This window comes from Sycon ciliatum, chromosome 4 (assembly GCF_964019385.1).
Source record: "Sycon ciliatum chromosome 4, ocSycCili1.1, whole genome shotgun sequence".
In the NCBI taxonomy this organism is placed as follows: Eukaryota; Metazoa; Porifera; class Calcarea; order Leucosolenida; family Sycettidae; genus Sycon; species Sycon ciliatum.
This window is the reverse complement of record NC_088646.1, coordinates 15,711,899-15,730,294: the sequence shown is the minus strand read 5'-3', so window position 1 is coordinate 15,730,294 and position 18,396 is coordinate 15,711,899. Positions and strand designations below refer to the sequence as shown.

General features: G+C 45.6%; 2 protein-coding genes across 2 annotated transcripts; both read left to right on the top strand.

The window, feature by feature from the left end:
• Window positions 1-74: 74 nt before the first annotated feature.
• LOC135813419 (actin-related protein 10-like) lies at window positions 75-13,930 on the top strand. Its single transcript, XM_065326515.1, has 15 exons — window positions 75-287; window positions 371-443; window positions 1,278-1,354; window positions 1,755-1,863; window positions 2,939-3,046; window positions 3,865-3,932; window positions 5,081-5,157; window positions 6,199-6,234; window positions 7,778-7,826; window positions 9,336-9,477; window positions 10,196-10,281; window positions 10,446-10,527; window positions 11,339-11,415; window positions 12,248-12,369; window positions 12,943-13,930. The coding sequence occupies exons 1-15, from the start codon at window positions 211-213 to the stop codon at window positions 13,152-13,154; spliced, it is 1,395 nt and encodes a 464-aa protein (XP_065182587.1). The 5' UTR covers window positions 75-210; the 3' UTR covers window positions 13,155-13,930.
• Window positions 13,931-14,484: 554 nt separating this feature from the next.
• Window positions 14,485-18,306, top strand: LOC135814654 (uncharacterized). The gene is made up of 3 exons (XM_065327813.1): window positions 14,485-14,674; window positions 14,767-14,904; window positions 17,454-18,306. Exons 1-3 carry the CDS (start codon window positions 14,603-14,605, stop codon window positions 17,610-17,612), a joined length of 369 nt encoding a protein of 122 aa, XP_065183885.1. The 5' UTR covers window positions 14,485-14,602; the 3' UTR covers window positions 17,613-18,306.
• The last annotated feature ends 90 nt before the right edge of the window (window positions 18,307-18,396 follow it).

Below are 18,396 nucleotides of genomic sequence, written 5' to 3'. Positions count from 1 at the left end.
CATAGCATGCAGCACTCATGATAATGCGCGTGCGACATGCAATCATAATCTTTTGAAAATACATGACTTGTAGTTGTAGCAAGAGTAGATGTACTCTTGCTTGTAGTTGTAGTCAGTCTGGAGTCAAGGTTTGCAACACAGACCTGATAAATTTAATTCAACAACAGCTTTTACTTATGATAGTCTGCCAATTTTCAATACTGCTTTAAAATGCCTGCTTACGAAGGCCTTGGCATTGGTGTAGAGAGAGCAGCTGTTGTTTTGGACGTTGGCTTTGCTCACACGAAGTATGCAGTAGTAACTTTTTGCCAGGGTTCCTTGAGAGATTTTTGGCTCACTACTAGCAGTGTGTTGGAATTGCCTTGTACAGGTGCGGGTTTTCTGGCGAGTCATCTCCTAGATTCATCATTCCCAGCAAAGCTGAGAACATAATCACCAAAAAGGCAAGTTGTCGCAGGATACATCGCGGAACCCCACCCCCACCTTTACCCCCACACAAAACTACTGAGTACTGTACAGTCATGTAATGAATGACCAAGAGCACCCAGCCCGCAAAGGCCATTGTATCATGGAAACGACGACGGCAAATTGAACTCTGTCTTTACAGAATTGCATGCAGGAGTTGCACACCCTGGGGGTTATGTCCTCTTGATATACAGCATTGTGTCCACATGTAAAACTCATTGGTGCATGTAAATCACGACTTGTGTACTGACACTGATAGTACGATATGGCAGTGTACACATATACGCAAGTAGAGGAAATATTGCACTGCAAAAATAGATCCCCCGACACATCAGTTTTTCACGGCCATTTGTGTCACTGATACCATCGTGCGTAGCCAGAGATCAAAAGTGCGGAGAACTTGTACAGGAAGCCACATTTAACTAATAGTCAAAACAGAAATACGGGTGGTAGATGCATGCGTCCTAAACGTGATGAATTGACACTATAATATTTCTACATGACAAGTATGCAAAGGCATATACACTGATATATTACACTTTTACCAAAAATGACGCGATAAGAGTCCTCCACGAGTGAGTCCATTGCAGCTCAAGATAGGAGCTGCACACTTTTGGTTTTGTACTCTTGGTATATCAGATACAAAGTACAGCCATGCTCAACGAACTGTGCTTGTAATGTGCACTCTTGGTATATCGGATACAAAGTACACGTATACGGTATAGCCATGCTCAATGAACTGTGCTTGTACTGTTGCCCGGCGGGCGCAGTGAGTGGTTGATTTGAACTGATTTCTGATGTTGTGCTTGCAGGTAGTTGACCTGTGGACTGCGTCATCAAGTGAACTCTCCAATGTGCTTATTGACTTCATCTATCACATCTACTTCAGGTACATGTGCATGTCTATGTCGCCATAGGTTTTTTTACTTTTTAGTGAGCGAATGTGTGTGTATGTGTGTGCGCGCGTGTGTGTGTGCGCGCGTGTGTGTGTGTGTGTGTGTGTGTGTGTGTGTGTATGTGTACAAGTGTGCAGAGGTGTATGTGTGTGTACACGTGTGCGTGTATGCGTCAAGCAAGCAGTGACTGGCTTCACAGTTCACAAAGCGCAACACCACGAATACTGGAGCATTGGAGCATCGTGCACCTTGTGACCACTGTCGAAGTCGTTTATGATGTAGAGTTGTGACATACGTCCACTTCACTCCAACTGCACAGTGTGTGCATGGTTTGCTTGTCCGGTGAAGTTGAAATGTGTGTGTGCGCTCTTATATGTCTATGTCTGTGTGCAGGCTATTGTCGATTAGTCCGCGTGAGCGTCGGGTAGTGATCTGTGAATCACTGGTCTGTCCAGCCTATTTTCGGCAGGCCTTTGCTGAGACTCTGTTCAAGCACTTTGAGGTAACACCTGCCGTCCATCATTGTTCGTCTTCAGACATAGAAGTGCATGCTATACTTGTTTCTTTCTTTTTTGTCGTCGATGGCAGAACATTGGAAGCAGAACATTCGAACGTACATAACAGAAATCAGGACCGGACGGCAATGCATGAAACTCATTTTTGTCCACATGTCCACTCTTGGTGATCACTGCCATCCGTTGTTGGCCCAGACCCTCCGTTTTGTGAACTGGATTGTCACAAAGCAGTGCACTAGTACGGTGTTGCATGGGATACTTTTGGCAACTCAAAGTGAAGACACAGTTTATTTTTGTGTTGGTGGGTGAAGGGCTGAGGGATCGCACCACCCTGCACTGCTATCTGACGTCATGCATCCCGAAAATGGGATGACATCATTACACAAAGAGCTTATTGAAAGTACAAACTACCCAAGATTTTGACAGAACTCTACCAACCTGTTTCTGGTTGCAGTCCGGAACACTGTTTTCCATGCAGTGTGTCCTCCGTCTTGTGACATGCTGTCATCGTAGAACAAGAGAATCCTACTTGTAGAACCTATTTGAAATCAACACTTTTTCTAAGGAATGAAACTATATGAGCGGAAGTGTATAGAGAAAAGAAGCATCGAGCCCATGAAATGATTGAAAAAGCAATGCAGCGTACAGTGTACTATACACATACATGTACATGTACTGGTAGTGGATAGAAGCAGCTAGAGGGTGGTGATACAGGTATCACACATACTTGTAGTGGATAGATGGTGGTGATACCGTTATCACATGTACTTGACACAATCTTTATTAGGAAAATTGAAATAGAGATGTGAAAAACAAATAGATGGAGCAGCAATGCAATACAATGGCCAAAACTCAAGAATTCACTATCATGGGACATGACTGTACTGGTAATGGATAGATGGTGGTGATACCGTTATCACATGTACTTGTAATGGATAGATAGTGGTGATACCAGTAGTACACAACATGTATAATCACACTGTGCTGGATTCATTGCATTCACTTGTTTGTTTTCTCTGTGCGCCTTGCTTTGCTTTCTGTTTGCTTTGACTTTCTCCGCAGGCACCGTCCATCCTGTACCTGCCCAGCCAACAGTTGCCACTCTACACATTAGGCATACAGACTGCCATAGTTGTGGATGTTGGCAGCCAAGAAACTACTCTCATCCCAATATCCTCCTCCACTGTTGCTTACGTATGTTTGAGCTTGCCTACATATTTACAAGGGGTGTTTGCGTGCTGATGTTACACTTGTGGCAAGTGAAATCCGGACTGATGTGCACTTTCAGCGCCACAGTACGTGTAGTACTGATTGTGATTCGTAGGCATGGTGTGATGTGTCAGCTAATGTGATGAATCTGCTGGCAATTGGTGGATCGTGGAAGCACTAAATAGCAGGCTGAGTGGGCGTTAACATTGACTCTCAACAGTGCAAGCATAATGTGTGGCTTTTATCAGCCGTACTCCCTGAACACATTCAGCATGGTATGTATATTCTACGGTCTACATTAGTGGATTTTTTATAGTGACTTCTCATCTCATGGGAGTAGTACTGTGGATTTTTAGGTCTTGGTCTTTCCATACCGAGAGATCCAACTGCAATTGGGTACTTCACTTTGGTTGGGGGGGGGGGGGGCAAGATGGACAAGGGTGATCAGAGGAGCACCGCCATCATTATGTTACGGTTATTTAGAATGCTCTCTGCAACGCCTCCTGCACCACACAATCGGAATTGGCTGCGGGCTACACTTGCCGTTGCCTTACTTGCTGGTACTCAGTTGAAAGTAGTGATACAGCATCTCCTCTCTAACCTGTAATGTGTTTTGCTAGGAGGAGTGCAGCATGCTCTATGTATATGTGTATCTCATGCTGTCCACCCTACATGTAGTACACCAATACAGTGCCTAGTCCACCCTACATGTAGTACACCAATACAGTGCCTATTCGACGACCAGTTTGAGAGCCTTAACCCATTGCCGGTGGTAGCACTTTGTGGAAGGTATTCCTCTAGTTGGATGTTGGGATTCGGTGCCCTGTGCTGGAAATGCTATTCAACGGTGAGTTGCATGTGTATGGCTGCCATGGTCTTTTGTGGACTTTACTATCCAACAGGGTTGAAGGCATACCCTCAACTTGACGTGTTTAGTCATGTAAATGATTGTTTTCCATGCCTATGTCAATGTATGGAAATCATTCAAAAGCAAACTGATATGGTAACGTTCAGTGGCTTGTGACAGGTCGTTTGTACAGTCGAACTACCTTTAGTGGATACCTCTCAACAGCGGACACATCCATGGTCAAGCTTTTCTTTTTTTTCGTTTCTTTAAAAAATACTTTGAAGTACAATGCAACACCATATTGTGGAAAGTACACAACTATAAGAGACAAGAGGAGAGCTTTATAATAATAGAACATGGAGCCACATATGCCTGGCCCCACTGGTATCTGTACTCAAGTGGTCATGCTGCTGTATGCTTTTGCTTGCAATAGTGTGTGTGTGTGTGTCTGTCCGTCTGTGTGCCTGCCTATCTGTGTGTCTGTCCGGCTGTGTGTCCGTCCATATGTGTGTCTGCCTGGCTGTGTATCCGTCCGTATGTGTGTCTGTCTGGCTGTGTATCCGTCCGTATGTGTGTGTGTCCGTCCGTATGTGTGTGTGTGTGTGTGTGTGTGTGTGTGTGTGCGTGCCTGTGTGCCTGTGTACACGTGTGTGTCTCTATGTATGTGTGTGCGTGTGTGTGTGTGTGAGCGTGCGTGTGTGTGTGCATGCCTGAGTGTGTTTGTGTCTGTGTGTTCATGTTTAGGGCATGTGTATTAGGCCATGGTAAAAAATAAAGTTGATTCTCAGGTCATGAACCTGTGAAAATCGGTGCGAGCGAGCGATTTTTTATTTTAATTCCCACAATTTTTTTATTTCCAAAGATAGGGTCACACATGTGTACGTCACAGGTTCATAATTAATTTATAATTATTTTATTATTCAGGCCAGGAGTAGAAAAATACCGGTATTTTACTTCTCCCGGATTCATGCCTTTCGCATTGACCGTTTTCATGCACGCATATGCATGCATAGAAATAAAAAAAATCGTCGGTGCGCCGCCAAAAATCGGTGCGCACGTACTTGAGAATCAAAGATAATTTTTCCCATGGCCTTAAAGGCAATGAGTTTATGTATTTTAAAATGTTAATGTTTATTTTGTGTTTCCAGGAATGTTGCTAATCTGATGATGGAGAAGTGTATGGTAACTGATGCAGATGGTGTGAAGCCATTGCCAGCATCGAGAGGTAAGGTTCGTCGCTTATACATGTTAAATGCTCCTTTGGGACTTCTCTCTCACTCATTCACGTTCTCTCTCTCTCTCTCTCTCTCTCTCTCTCTCTCTCTCTCTCTCTCTCTCTCTCTCTCTCTCTCTCTCTCTCTCTCTCTCTCTCTCTCTCTCTCTCTCTCTCTCTCTCTCTCTCTCTCTCTCTCTCTCTCTCTCTCTCTCTCTCTCTCTCTCTCTCTCTCTCTCCCTCTCTCCATGTGCTACATTTTGGGGTTTTGCATGTCAGGTACACTACACTCTGAGAAATGTTTGCCACTACAATCATTGACACTGAGCTGTAGGGTGCTGCATTGGTACGCCTTGCAAGTAAAGAGGCATCTCATGTGTACGGGACAAAGGCATCATGATGTATGCAGGGCGGAGGTATCGTGTGTTCGGGACAAAGGCACCATCTATGCAGGGCGGAGGTATCGTGTGTACGGGACAAAGGCACCATGACGTATGCATGACAAAGGCAACTAGAGTATGCCTATGTTGAGTGCTGCAGAAGAAGGACTTCTTGTTTAACAAGCTTGCCTTTTGTAAAAGCATCTGCATGTATTTTTGTTCAAAATTGGTTGTCGGTTATGTACATGTACCGTAAAGTACCGTAAAGTACTGCCAGAGCGCGCCACCATCTCGTCTTTTCGTCGTATTGTGGAGGTGGTGTCCTGTCTGTAGGTCATACGACACCGACCGTGTACACACATTACACGGTGTGCAGTCAATCCGTACTCAATTTACCTTCGTGCGGACACGAGATCCACACTAAAACCTGCTAAGTGTGACCTTAGTACACTAAGGTTCTCACACCGTACAAACAAGTTCCTTCGTTGCACTCTACCATGCAGTTTTCCTTTCCCTGGCTGGCTGTAAAATAAAGGTGGGGCGCTCTCGCGAGACGGTACGCTCTGGCGGTACTACAATTCAAATGATGCTTTGACCGACAGTAGTGATGCGTAGAATGTTGGAAAGCGAAACCTTTTCTCGGTGTCTGTCTTGTGCATTGTTTCTGCTACAGATATGCTCAATTCAAAGGTTCTTGAAGACATCACTGGTGAGTTGATGTTGTTTTTCACTTACGAGGGACTCAGGGAGTGTTGTGTTTGCTGTTATGGGATAACAATGTGACATGAACAAACAAGCAGACTGAGGGTAAAAACAACAATGCTGGGAGTTCCAGTGTTGGTGAATGGCTATTCCTTCTGTACAAATATTCTCCCTGTAAGCATACGCTGTACTAGTATCTCCTTCAGCTCACTACTTGCCTCACTACTGTAGCAAGTACTTGAGTACTTTAGCAGTGTTTGTTTTTGAATGCGATGCTACACGTCTGTCTGCATCTTAGTTTACTTTATCATAGCAACTGTTACTTGTATATGAAAAAGAGTGCATGTACAAATAAAACTACTCCTGCACAATCAATGGACAATTGCTTAAAGGGGAAGTTAAGGCAAAAATTAAAATTTCACCAGTTGTAGTCTTCGGGGTGCTGAGTCGAATGGTCTTGGTCCGAGGAAGCTGAGACGCTTCCTTCCTACTTGAATCCCAATCGAACTCTCGCACTTCCACCGAAACTGGGTGACTGCGCCCTACTAGATGGGGATTTGTATGCAAAATGTCACTAAAAGCGCCATTTCGTTCTTATAAAAGCACGGATGACCGCGATTGGCCCATATGTTGTAGTCTTTTGGACGCTGAGTCGACTGGTTTTGGTCCGAAAAGGCTGCGAAGCAGCGTTCCTCCTTTATTCCCAATCGAACATGGTCGAACAAGTGGTCACGTGCTGCTGCGTACACCAGTCACCTGGTCACCGTGCCTGCAGGGTACAACTTACTAGCCTGTTTGACCTTTTTTGGGTGCAGTCCTGTCACTCGAGTTGAACTCGAGTTGAACCTTGGTGTGAAAGTTGTCGCCTGCTGGCGTGGTGACCAGGTGATTTGGGCACCCAGGAGCACGTGACCGCTTCTTCAACCATGTTCGATTGGGAATAAAGGAGGAACGCTGCATCGCAGCCTTTTCGGACCAAAACCAGTCGACTTAGCGTCCAAAAGACTACAACATATGGGCCAATCGCGGTCATCCGTGCTTTTATAAGAACGAAATGGCGCTTTTAGTGACATTTTGCATACAAATCCCCATCTAGTAGGGCGCAGTCACCCAGTTTCGGTGGAAGTGCACGAGTTCGATTGGGATTCAAGTAGGAAGGGAGCGTCTCAGCTTTCTCGGACCAAGACCATTCGACTCAGCACGCCGAAGACTACAACTGGTGAAATTTTAAATTTTGCCTTAACTTCCCCTTTAAATTTTAAAAACTAGATTATATTCGTTGCTGAGCTATACTGTAGCTGAAATAGTGACCTGTGATGAATACAGATACTCGTTGCACCACATGATAAGTGTACTAGTACTCGCTCCACTCACAGCATTATACACAGCTCACTATGCTACGCTCATCCTCTCAATGGTGAATGAACGTTCCTATGTTCAAATGCAAAGAAAAAGCTGTTCGCATGCACAAGCAAAGTTCCCCTTCCCTACATACGTAATGGCAGTTTGTGTTTGTGACTTTGTGTGCTCTCTCTCTCTCTCTGCTGCAGTGCGGACTTGCTTTGTGAGAGGATTATCTCCTGCAGACGCCACAAGCAGGTCAGTAATGAGAAGTATTGTGTACTTCGAATGTGGATTGACACTGCTGCTCTGGTAAAGGCAGTTGACAATCCTTCCTAAGTACCAAAATACATGTCATATGGCCTATTTCATAACTGGGCTTCTTTTGAACTCGGATAATGAGCCAGTATTAAATGTAAAATAGAAGAAGAAAAATCATGGGAACGAGTTATGAAGCAACTATCCACGACGGTAACAAGATAACGTTCTGACTGCTTATTATCTTGTTACAGTCGTGGATAGTTGCTTCATAACTCGTTCCCACGGGCTTCTTTTGTAATGCTTTTATTGGTCTGTGTTCTGAAAAGCGCTTTCACTCACCCCATGATTTATGGCCAAGTGATACTTTGCTTCGCAGTATAAGGCCCCGGTCACACCGAAACAAGCCACTTTGGGCTTGTTATCGCTGGCGCTTAGCTGGCTTGCGTGATCCCTGTGACGCGGTCACACCAGACCTTGAGTGCAAAGCTTGAATGGCTTGTTTTTCTTACCCGCCAAATTTTGAATATCTCGAAACACACCAAGAGCAGAACGTTCGCGATCTAAAACTGTACTTGTTCTAGTGTTCAGTTTTGATGAAGAAGCAAAGGAAGCCCGGATTCTGAATTGCGAAGTCGTGCTCTTTTTATTTGTTCGGTGTGCATGGACGCGATGCTTCGGGTGGTGTTTCCTGATGTCGAGCTTTCTGCCCCGCCGGTTGCCGTTATTGAACTCAGTTGCAATCCACTCTGTTCTTCATACCCGGCTTTCTTCATGAATTCGGTCGTGAGTGTGGTGCCTTGTCTTGGCCTCAAACCACAGCTCCAACAATCTACGCAGCAGTCTAGAGGCACAGCGGCAGAAATCCATGGTCGTCGGACAAAATCCAAATCAAACTGAATACAGTGTAGTTGGGGTAGACAGACTCACGGTCAAAACCAAAGGCACAGGGATAGCACGGTTCCCCGGACACAAGAAAGAACATCAATATCAGTTCATCATGTCAACTAGCTACATGGTGTGCTCTGGAGCTCCAAGCGCACTCAAATTATTTTTTGAATTTTGGCTTTCAGCCGCTTGTACAAGCTGTGGCTGAAACAAGCCGGAAAAAAACGGCTGAGAGTCAGCCACGGCTGAAAGTCGCTTGTAGGACATTTTTCAGCCATTTCCATGGTAATAGTGACGTAAACAAGCGCTTGTTTCGGCTGAAGGGCTGAATCGAGCTCGGTGTGACCGCGGCCTAAGAAAGTGCGAGAAATGTATGGTGACAATCATGCGTTCGGATGACGAAATTGAACTCAAATCAACTTATGTCGCTGCAATGGGCGTGCGGCTCCATTTTTCGTTCACGAATTGAGATCTCAATTAGCCTTTAGAGGACCATCCAATATGTCAACATATCAGATACCCCATCTGTTTTGGTGTGTTGTAGAAGGGATCAAGACATTGCCGTGTTTTCAGTTACCTGCATACCTTTTGCAATGCTCTTGCATACTAATTCTTTTGTTTTGTGTGTGTGCGCATGCGTGCGTGTGTGTGTGAATATGTACATACATGCATGTGTGTGTATGGGCGAAAACTCTCTCCTCCACTGCACATGCTGCTGCTGGTGGCACTATGCCCTATTTGCTATTCTCACAGCAGTCCAACAGTAAGATTTTGTTTTCTGTTGCTCTCTCTCTCTCTCTCTCTCTCTCTCTCTCTCTCTCTCTCTCTCTCTCTCTCTCTCTCTCTCTCTCCCCAATCCTTAGTGCTGTGCGACCTGTATGATATTGATCGAATGTGGTTCATGTTGCATACATGCCAACCTGGAGGCTTGAGTTCCCTGGACGACGAGGCTGAATTCCCTTGATTTTGACCGTTTTCCCTGAACGCCCATTTTTTAGCGCATCCATCATTAGCAGATGTATTTTTCATGACTGCTGCTCAAGCAAAAGGGATGTCATTGCATTGAGCTGTAACTGCACAAGCAAACTTTCTGTTGACTACTATACCGGTGATCCGTTGCAGTTCCGTACGGTTTTTTGTCCACTACGTGCTGTATGTACTTACAACGGATCTACAAGTTCGAGGAAACACTGAAAAAGCGTCAAAAAAGGAGAACTTCGATTTCATAAATTCCATCTCAATCCCTGGACTTTCGCAGGACATCCCTGGACCCCGGGACAAACACCCTATTCCCTGGACTGTCCCCAGAAACCCTAGACGGTTGGCATGTATGCGTTGTTGTGGATCCGCCGCTAATTCTGTTGCAGTAAATTTAATTGCTTGGAACTAGCATGCTATAGTGAGAGGTGCGTGTTGTTGACTGGGAGCCTAGAGCAGTTGTATGTTTGATCTCTATTCTTGTCTGTATTTGTCATGGTTAGGCTGCACCGGCCGATCAACAACAAACACTGCCTGTCAACTATCCAGTTGATGATGACACAACTATCATTATTGATGGACATGTGCGGTAAGCTTGAATGTTATCATATACTATGCATATTTCATGATTTCCTTGCTGCAAGGAGCTTGCAGAAACACATGCAGTTGGGCTCTCCAAACATCGTTTCCCTGCCGGCATTTAGATATGCTGCTTCGGCTGCTGCTGCCCTATCTCCTTACTTATTCTTGCAGCTCCTGTGCGGCTGATGTCATGTTTGTGGATGACACCGATGGCATGTGTCTTCCTCGCTCTATCCTCAGTGCCATTGCCAAGGTGAGTTTCTTGCTTGCCTGTTTGTCCGTTACTGTTGACTGCAACAATCCCATCGTCCACTTAAGTTTACGGTTAGAGATCTGACTAGAATGCAGTATGCTTAGCAGTGGCAACACCACCAGTCCAAGTTCCGGGCTTGTCCACCTCAAAGCTCATTTTGAGTGCATGCCCACCTGGATGCTGAACTGGACCTTCACTGGGCCTTCAGCAGTTTAGGCTCCTTGCTGTGCAGCTGAAGAGATACAGGCGTTCGGAAACCAAACAAGAAACAGCCAAAAGTGCACAACTATTGTTTAATTTGCCACAATTCATGTATGGGATACCAGTCTGTCCCTCGACAAAACTCGAAGCAGTCGTCCTGCTCAGCTCAATCAGTTCCGGGCACTCATTGTTGGTGTAGGGTCTTCTTCTACACCTACCTGAGAACTCAATGTCAAAAATGAAATTTGGAGTGCCCCTTCAAGTCCAGTGCAGATGTTTCCAGAGGCAAATATCAACTCCCCAGTAAATATGGGAAATTGTGGGCACAAGTTATGCGATCCTTGGCTCACCATCTGAGTTCCCCAGTAGATAATAATAATATATTCTACTTCGAAGTACATGTATTATTATATATCGACAAGGCCAGAGTCTTGTTTAGTGCAGGTGAATGTGGACGCAGTGTAGAATGCAAGTGAAGAATCAGACTTGAGGATTCCTCATGGAAAAATCTCCAGTTCGTACTAGGCTTGAAATGCACCTGTAGCTTTTCTTCAATATTTCCCGGCACTCATAGTCCATGCTGGTATGCTGCTGTTTTACCTTGCTGTAGGCACCCATCGACTGCCGAAAGCTGCTGGCAGAAAACCTGGTCATAGTTGGTGGTGCATCTGAAATGCCAGGATTCAGGTACTGTGTTCATTGTACTCGCTTGCACTTACAATAGCATTGTACTCGCCACGTTACAATAGCATTGTACTCGCCACGTTACAATAGCACACACTACAGCAGTACATGTAGAGTAAAACCTACCCTACCCGGACGACACCCTTGCCTTGGTGCAGGGACACCCTTGCCTTGGTGCAGGGACACCCTTGCCTTGGTGCAGGGACACCCTTGCCTTGGTGCAGGGACACCCTTGCCTTGGTGCAGCCGAGGCTGTCCTCATATGACAGGATTCCGCTTGATCCAGGGATGCACGCTCGATCCACAGCACCTTGGTGCATGCAATTTGTTTACGGGCAATACAGGAACCTGCATCATGAATGTAATTCCTCGCACCTTGAGAATGACGTTCCATCAGATGTCTGGGCAGCGATCTGAAGGATTTCAGATGCCTTGCGAGGCCAGTCGCCTACAGGTCCAAGTAAATAACCTTTTTTAGAGCAGAAGTGCTCACTGGTTTGTCCATAGATGGAGGAATCAGAGGATCTGGGATCTTCTCTGTGTCCGAATCAGAACTGGAAGCGCAGGATGAGGCATATGTAGTGCCTTCTCGAAGCTCAGACACAGTGTGCGTATACCCACTTGATTCACGAAGCTGACACCGCCAAGGGTTTGATGATCTTGCCGCAACGCTGTCACCTCCGACCATCTAGCCGCATTCCCGCACGAGGGACTATTCCCACCGAAGACGCAACATCTTACAACTTGTAACTGTTAGTTGGATAATTTTCTACTCACTTTATTGAATTTCCTATTGACTGCTTCTTGTTTGCTTGTGTACATGTACACGTTTCAGGCACCGGCTGTTGGCAGAGTTGAAGGCATGGTTGGGAAAGCCTGAGTTCTCACAACTCAGTATCAAACAGTTCAAGATGCACCAGAATCTTGTACCTGCAAACACCATGTGCTGGGTTGGAGGTAAGCTCAATGTACTTGCAACTATTACTTGTATATGTATAAGGGATGATTGTAGTGTAAAAGAAGATTATACTGTATAAGTGGAAAGTTTTGTTTGGAATTTACTTTCGCTATATTCATTAGGGGGCACGAAATAACTAAAGTGTGCACCAAGCGCGATCGCGCGAATCGTTTTCGAATTTCACGTGAAGTTTGGAGGACCCCACTTAGTGCCTGCACGGCGAACTTCGATCCCTGGACCCTTCTGAACGTTCGGGCTGACAGACCTCGACCAAAAACGAAATTTAGTACGTAACGAACCTGCTGGTGGAGTGATCTAACGAAAGATTTCGTAAATGAAAGTTGTACTTATACAGTACAGGACACAGCAGTACACATGGTTTGTGTTCTTTGCTCTGGCTAAATAGTGCCTGGTTCACGGCTGACGCAACATAGATGATACGGGACGTACTAGTAGTATTGTGGTGGGACGACCAGGGTGAACTGTAGATGTTGTGCAATTTGTACAACATATTCTAAACCCAACTGAAGACTCTGTGTTTGTATTTTGTTTGTATCATCTTACATGCACAGCGTCTATTTACTCAGCAACTGGCGTGCTAAAAGAACGTTCTCTTTCCAAGGACACATACGCTGAGAAAGGTGGCAAGTTGCCTGACTGGACATCTTGTGACCCAGATCTCAATGCTGCTGATGCACTCAGCTGGCAGAAGAAACGCTCCATTTACTCCCTGCCGGTCAGCAAAGCATCAGCTCCATCCTCCGTAGCTCATACGGTTTCGTAAGCTAGCGCTTGCCTGTAGTTCGGAAAACAATAATCCTTGATCTATTCACCAAACGTCTGTATATATATTTTTAGTTAGGTGAATGTTTGCAGCTGGTCCTGCAAACAAAGTTACATTGCGCTGAACAAACTGGCAGTACACTCTCCTTACTCCTCTGAGTCTCTGTAGCAAAGCTCACTGTCTGTCGATATTCTGGCTGATGCTTGTTGCGTGATTGTATAGTAGCTGTATTTATAGTACCCACACATGTATACTGGGCATTTGAACTCTTCTTGCTTTGCTCTTGCTTCTACTTGGTTGTAACTTGTAAGTTACTGTGAACACAGCTTTGTTTGGGAAATTTGTAGCACGTTCTTGCCACTAGCACTGTGATGATCAAAAGTCTTATCCAGTACACACCCTCCCCATCCCATGAACATATCCATCATAGTACGTATACGCACTCCTCACCCCATGAACATATTCCTTATTGCCGAATCATGAAATCTTGAGTATCGGGTATTATTTTCAAAGCTGCATCATGCAAGCTTTGCCATCCTAGCATCATCATGGAACACATTCACAGCTTGTCTCTTTTTGTTTCGTTCTATATTTCTGTTATCAAACAAATCATTTTCTCCTCTTATAATGACATTGTTTTCTCTACATTGCTAATCTCTGCTTCCACTGACCAAGCTGCGCTGTAAAAAGTGTTAGAACATGAATGGATATTCATTATTGAATATTGATTCAAAATGTTGTAAACGGCATGATGCTGGCGATGACATGGCACGTAACCTCTCAGAGCCCAGAGCCACGGGTTATCACGGTTCTTTGGCAATGGCGATATAGCCGGGTTACCAGGGCAAGTAGTTGAAGTAGTTGCACTGTCTGTTGCAATCTGTGTGTCTTCTTGTGAACAAGAGCGTGGCAGAATAATCCGTTGTAGTTGTGGTACCTTGCATGAACCAGCATGGTCTAGCCCATTGCACTACGGGGCCGAAAACCGGGAGTACCGCGTACATCATGGCCTTGTTCCCTACATGTATGTACTGTAGAAGCCATTATTCTAACGAGGCGCATATACAACGATTTCTACGTACCGGTAGATCTCCCTCTCCAGGTACAACATATACATGTGCATTATTATGTAGGCTTGGTATGGTATGCACATACATGTGACAAAATGCACATAAAATCAGTTTACATGTACCAAGAGTACATAGGGGGTTATGTACTCTTGCATGTACCAAGCTGCATGACAAAAACTCAAAACACCCCGGCCCCCATCCGGGGAATTCCCTCTTCGTCATGACTGTAATTTTTTTGTAAAGCTCGTTTCTGCTTCCTTTTCATTGTTTAATCTTCTTCAAACTTTTGAAAGACGAAGGACGTACCTGAGTGCTGACCAGTCGTAGCTGTTTGTCTTGCTGGATAACACCCAGAAGTAGTTCAGGCAACGTTGCACCATGAGTCATACACAATTGAGCAGTGCGGCGTCGAAGCTGGTCCGTCTTCTTCAGACATCGACTGGACGTCAGGTTCGTCATACACGTAGATTGCTGGCTGAAATTCTACTTTCTCAAGTTGAAATGAATTGATATTGTAACTTCAATATGTTTGGCTACTTCAGGCTGTATGTAAGCCGACACAGTACTTGAAGAACACAGTCCAACAGTACACGATGCTGGAGAGTAGTGCTGCTATTCAAGATGCCACTCGCACTTGTCTAGCATACTCAACTATGCTAGATGCTGTGAAGGAGCAACAGGTAGGCCTTGCATACTGTAATTACTTTACTGAAAATTAGATGCCATGCAGTCGTATACAGTAGTATTGATTCCACAATTTCGATGACTTACATGTTGACAACCTCAAGGAAGCATACAGCCTGCCGGAAAGTATAACGTACCCAGGCCAATCAGACCAAAGTAGGATGACATCAGGGCCCTTCATGCCCTCCCCCCCCCCCCCCCCCCTAGCTTGTTCAATCCTAAACGAGTTGATACCAATTCTTCATCATGGCTATTTACCATACCAACTGGTGTCAATTATGTCATACTTCCACTCTCAGGACGGAATGCCGCTGCGCTCATGCTGCACACAATTGCCCTAGCATACCATGCATCTCCAGTTCAGATTCGCGACCATGCCGGCTATATATGTCTCTCACGCACCAACGTTATCCAGGATAGGCAGGGGCGTAGCACCCGCTACGACTGGTACGACCATGGCTGTACCACTTTTCGAAAACTTTCAACTCAGTGACGTGACAGTAAAAGTGGGGTCCGTCTGGAACGTGCAAAACCGTAATAAAAAACGGGATCCGTCAGATCTTTGACTTTTGTTTGAGTTTGACTCATACTTGACTCAGCACGGCTATTAGGTACACTTGATTCATGGCAACTTAGTTTTCTGCACGTGAACCATAAAATTCTATGACTAAAAATTCGCAAAAAAATGTGCTAAAAGTACCCAGAACACAGGATTTCGTGTCTTTTTTTTACAAAATTTTCCCGCGGGGAGGACCCCGTCACAGCCCGCTCCGTCCTTTGGTCGTACCAGTTCCCAAGCCCCTTCTACGCCCCAGATAGGGTATGTAGCGTGAATGAATTCCCAGTTGATGCCTGAACCTTGTCACCACGTAATCAATATAGTCAGTCATCAGCCACTGGCCTATTCCCACACACCATCATTAACAAAGCAAGTGGTCTCTTTGCTGCGAATTTCTATCATCTCAATCAAATTTTCGGCCAGGAGCCATCACCAGGGGATGTGCACAGCGATACTATTAACCCCTTGCTTTGTTTGTTGGGGTTGAGCAACAGCTACACCTCATGTAGCCAGTGCCAGTGGCACTATGCTCTCATGAAAGAAGCAACCTACCTATAGAGAGACAGTCATAGATTTAGCACGTATTGTCTTTGTGGGAATTAGACACAGTCATCATTACTTGTCACTCTACCCCCCACGACAGAACATGAAGAAAGTAAAAAGCTGAGGTGATTTTTCTTGTGTAAAGCACCCAGTCGAAAACCGAAACATCAACATTCCCACCCCGCATCCTTTTAAAGGGGAAGTTAAGGCAAAAATTAAAATGTCACAAGTTGTAGTCTTCGGGGTGCTGAGTCAAATGGTCTTGGTCCGAGAAAGCTGAGACGCTCCCTTCCTACTTGAATCCCAATCGAACTCGCGCACTTCCACCGAAACTGGGTGACTGCGCCCTACTAGATGGGGATTTGTATGCAAAATGTCACTAAAAGCGCCATTTCGTTCTTATAAAAGCACAGATGACCGCGATTGGCCCATATGTTGTAGTCTTTTGGACGCCGAGTCGACTGGTTTTGGTCCGAAAAGGCTGCGATGCAGCGTTCCTCCTTTATTCCCAATCGAACATGGTTGAACAAGCGGTCACGTGCTCCTGGGTGCCCAAATCACCTGGTCACCACGCCAGCAGGCGACAACTTTCACACGAAGGTTCAACTCGAGTGACAGGACTGCACCCAAAAAAAGTCAAACAGGCTAGTAAGTTGTACCCTGCAGGCACGGTGACCAGGTGACTGGCGTACGCAGGAGCACGTGACCGCTTGTTCAACCATGTTCGATTGGGAATATAGGAGGAACGCTGCATCGCAGCCTTTTCGGACCAAAACCAGTCGACCCAGCGTCCTAAAGACTACAACATATGGGCCAATCGCGGTCATCCGTGCTTTTATAAGAACGAAATGGCGCTTTTAGTGACATTTTGCATACAAATCCCCATCTAGTAGGGCGCAGTCACCTAGTTTCGGTGGAAGTGTGCGAGTTCGATTGGGATTCAAGTAGGAAGGGAGCGTCTCAGCTTCCTCGGACCACGACCATTCGACTCAGCACCTCGAAGACTACAACTGGTGAAATTTTAATTTTTGCCTTAACTTCCCCTTTAACAATGTCTCATTTCAGCGCTAATTTTACCTAAGATCTTAGCCATGTAAGTTGAAGTACAGGTAGTGCAGCTTCACTTAGCCAGTTTAATATTTCTGGAAAGAGCATGATTTTGTTATGCTTGTCTGGCACAGCTGAGCTATCTTTGAGCAGGACCTATCTGTCTCTCTCTCTCTCTCTCTCTCTCTCTCTCTCTCTCTCTCTCTCTCTCTCTCTCTCTCTCTCTCTCTCTCTCTCTCTCTCTCTCTCTCTCTCTCTCTCTCTCTCTCTCTCTCTCTCTCTCTCTCGCTCTCTCTCGCTCTCTCTCGCTCTCTCTCTCTCTCTCTCTCTCTCTCTCTCTCTCTCTCTCTCTTTCCCGCACTCCATTTGTTCACCCATTCATTGTCGTTTCCTTAGGAGTTGGATGAGAAGTATGGCAAGGGCGAGCAGTCGATAAAGGCTAGTGCGCATCGCGTTGGTTTGGAGTTGCCTAAGGCGTATGAGGAGAGTGCACCTAGTGATGCCAGTGCTAACAATACTAGTGACTCGTCAAGCAGTAAGACTGGAGAGACATGAGCCATTCGGCCATCGTTGTTCACTGTAAAGGTACAATGCGTGGTGTTAGTCAGAGGAACAGTGCTGCACTGGTGTGACCAAGCAGATGGAACCCGGCCTTGCATACCAGACTGATCATGCTCGTTCACGGAGGTACTGTGCGATCAGGACTGCTGCCTTGCTCACAGTAAGTGCTGTGTGCTTGCTGTGTCTGTGTTGTCACCGCGTGGTGCTGTTTCCAATGTGCTGATCTGTGCGCACAAGCACACTGTACAACAGCATTACTATCCTCTGGCGTATCAGGTGTGTGCATGCAACAGCCCAACACAGTACACTACTGTACATCACCCTGCTGGACATGTAGTAGTACTAGTAGGTCAGTGAAGAAATACTGCTCATGAGTGGTGTACTTTGAAGATGGTCCAGAACTCACTGTGCTAGTCAAGACACCAGTGCTGTCATGTACATACCTTTGTCATTGGTCATGGTTCAGCAGTGCTCAACTACTTGCCCTGGTAGACCTCCCAGTGAGGCTGTTGACTTAGATTTGTTCAGTGCAGTGAATGCCCCGACTGCAGTGCACACTGCATGAAATAGTCAGTTTTGCAAGTACCACCAGTAACTTACTTTATTCTATTTATCACCAGCCTTGTTGGCTGTCAATACTCTGCTGTTGCTGCTGCTGGCTGCAATTCAGAACTGCGTCCTTGATTTAGCTGTTGTTGCAGCAAGCTCCGGAGGGGATATGTTCTTTTAAAAATCTATCCCCTTGAGCAGAATTTCACTGATAGGTCACTTATCCGCG

What these genes read in the sequence shown, in the direction of transcription:
- LOC135813419 (XM_065326515.1), top strand. Translation starts at nt 211, where the DNA reads ATGCCTGCTTACGAAGGCCTTGGCATTGGTGTAGAGAGAGCAGCTGTT. An exon ending in ATCTATCACATCTACTTCAG is followed by an intron (nt 1,355 to 1,754) that starts GTACATGTGCAT and finishes GTCTGTGTGCAG; the next exon opens with GCTATTGTCGATTAGTCCGC. An exon ending in CACCATGTGCTGGGTTGGAG is followed by an intron (nt 12,370 to 12,942) that starts GTAAGCTCAATG and finishes TTACATGCACAG; the next exon opens with CGTCTATTTACTCAGCAACT.
- LOC135814654 (XM_065327813.1), top strand. Translation starts at nt 14,603, where the DNA reads ATGAGTCATACACAATTGAGCAGTGCGGCGTCGAAGCTGGTCCGTCTT. An exon ending in AGACATCGACTGGACGTCAG is followed by an intron (nt 14,675 to 14,766) that starts GTTCGTCATACA and finishes TGGCTACTTCAG; the next exon opens with GCTGTATGTAAGCCGACACA. An exon ending in ATGCTGTGAAGGAGCAACAG is followed by an intron (nt 14,905 to 17,453) that starts GTAGGCCTTGCA and finishes TCGTTTCCTTAG; the next exon opens with GAGTTGGATGAGAAGTATGG.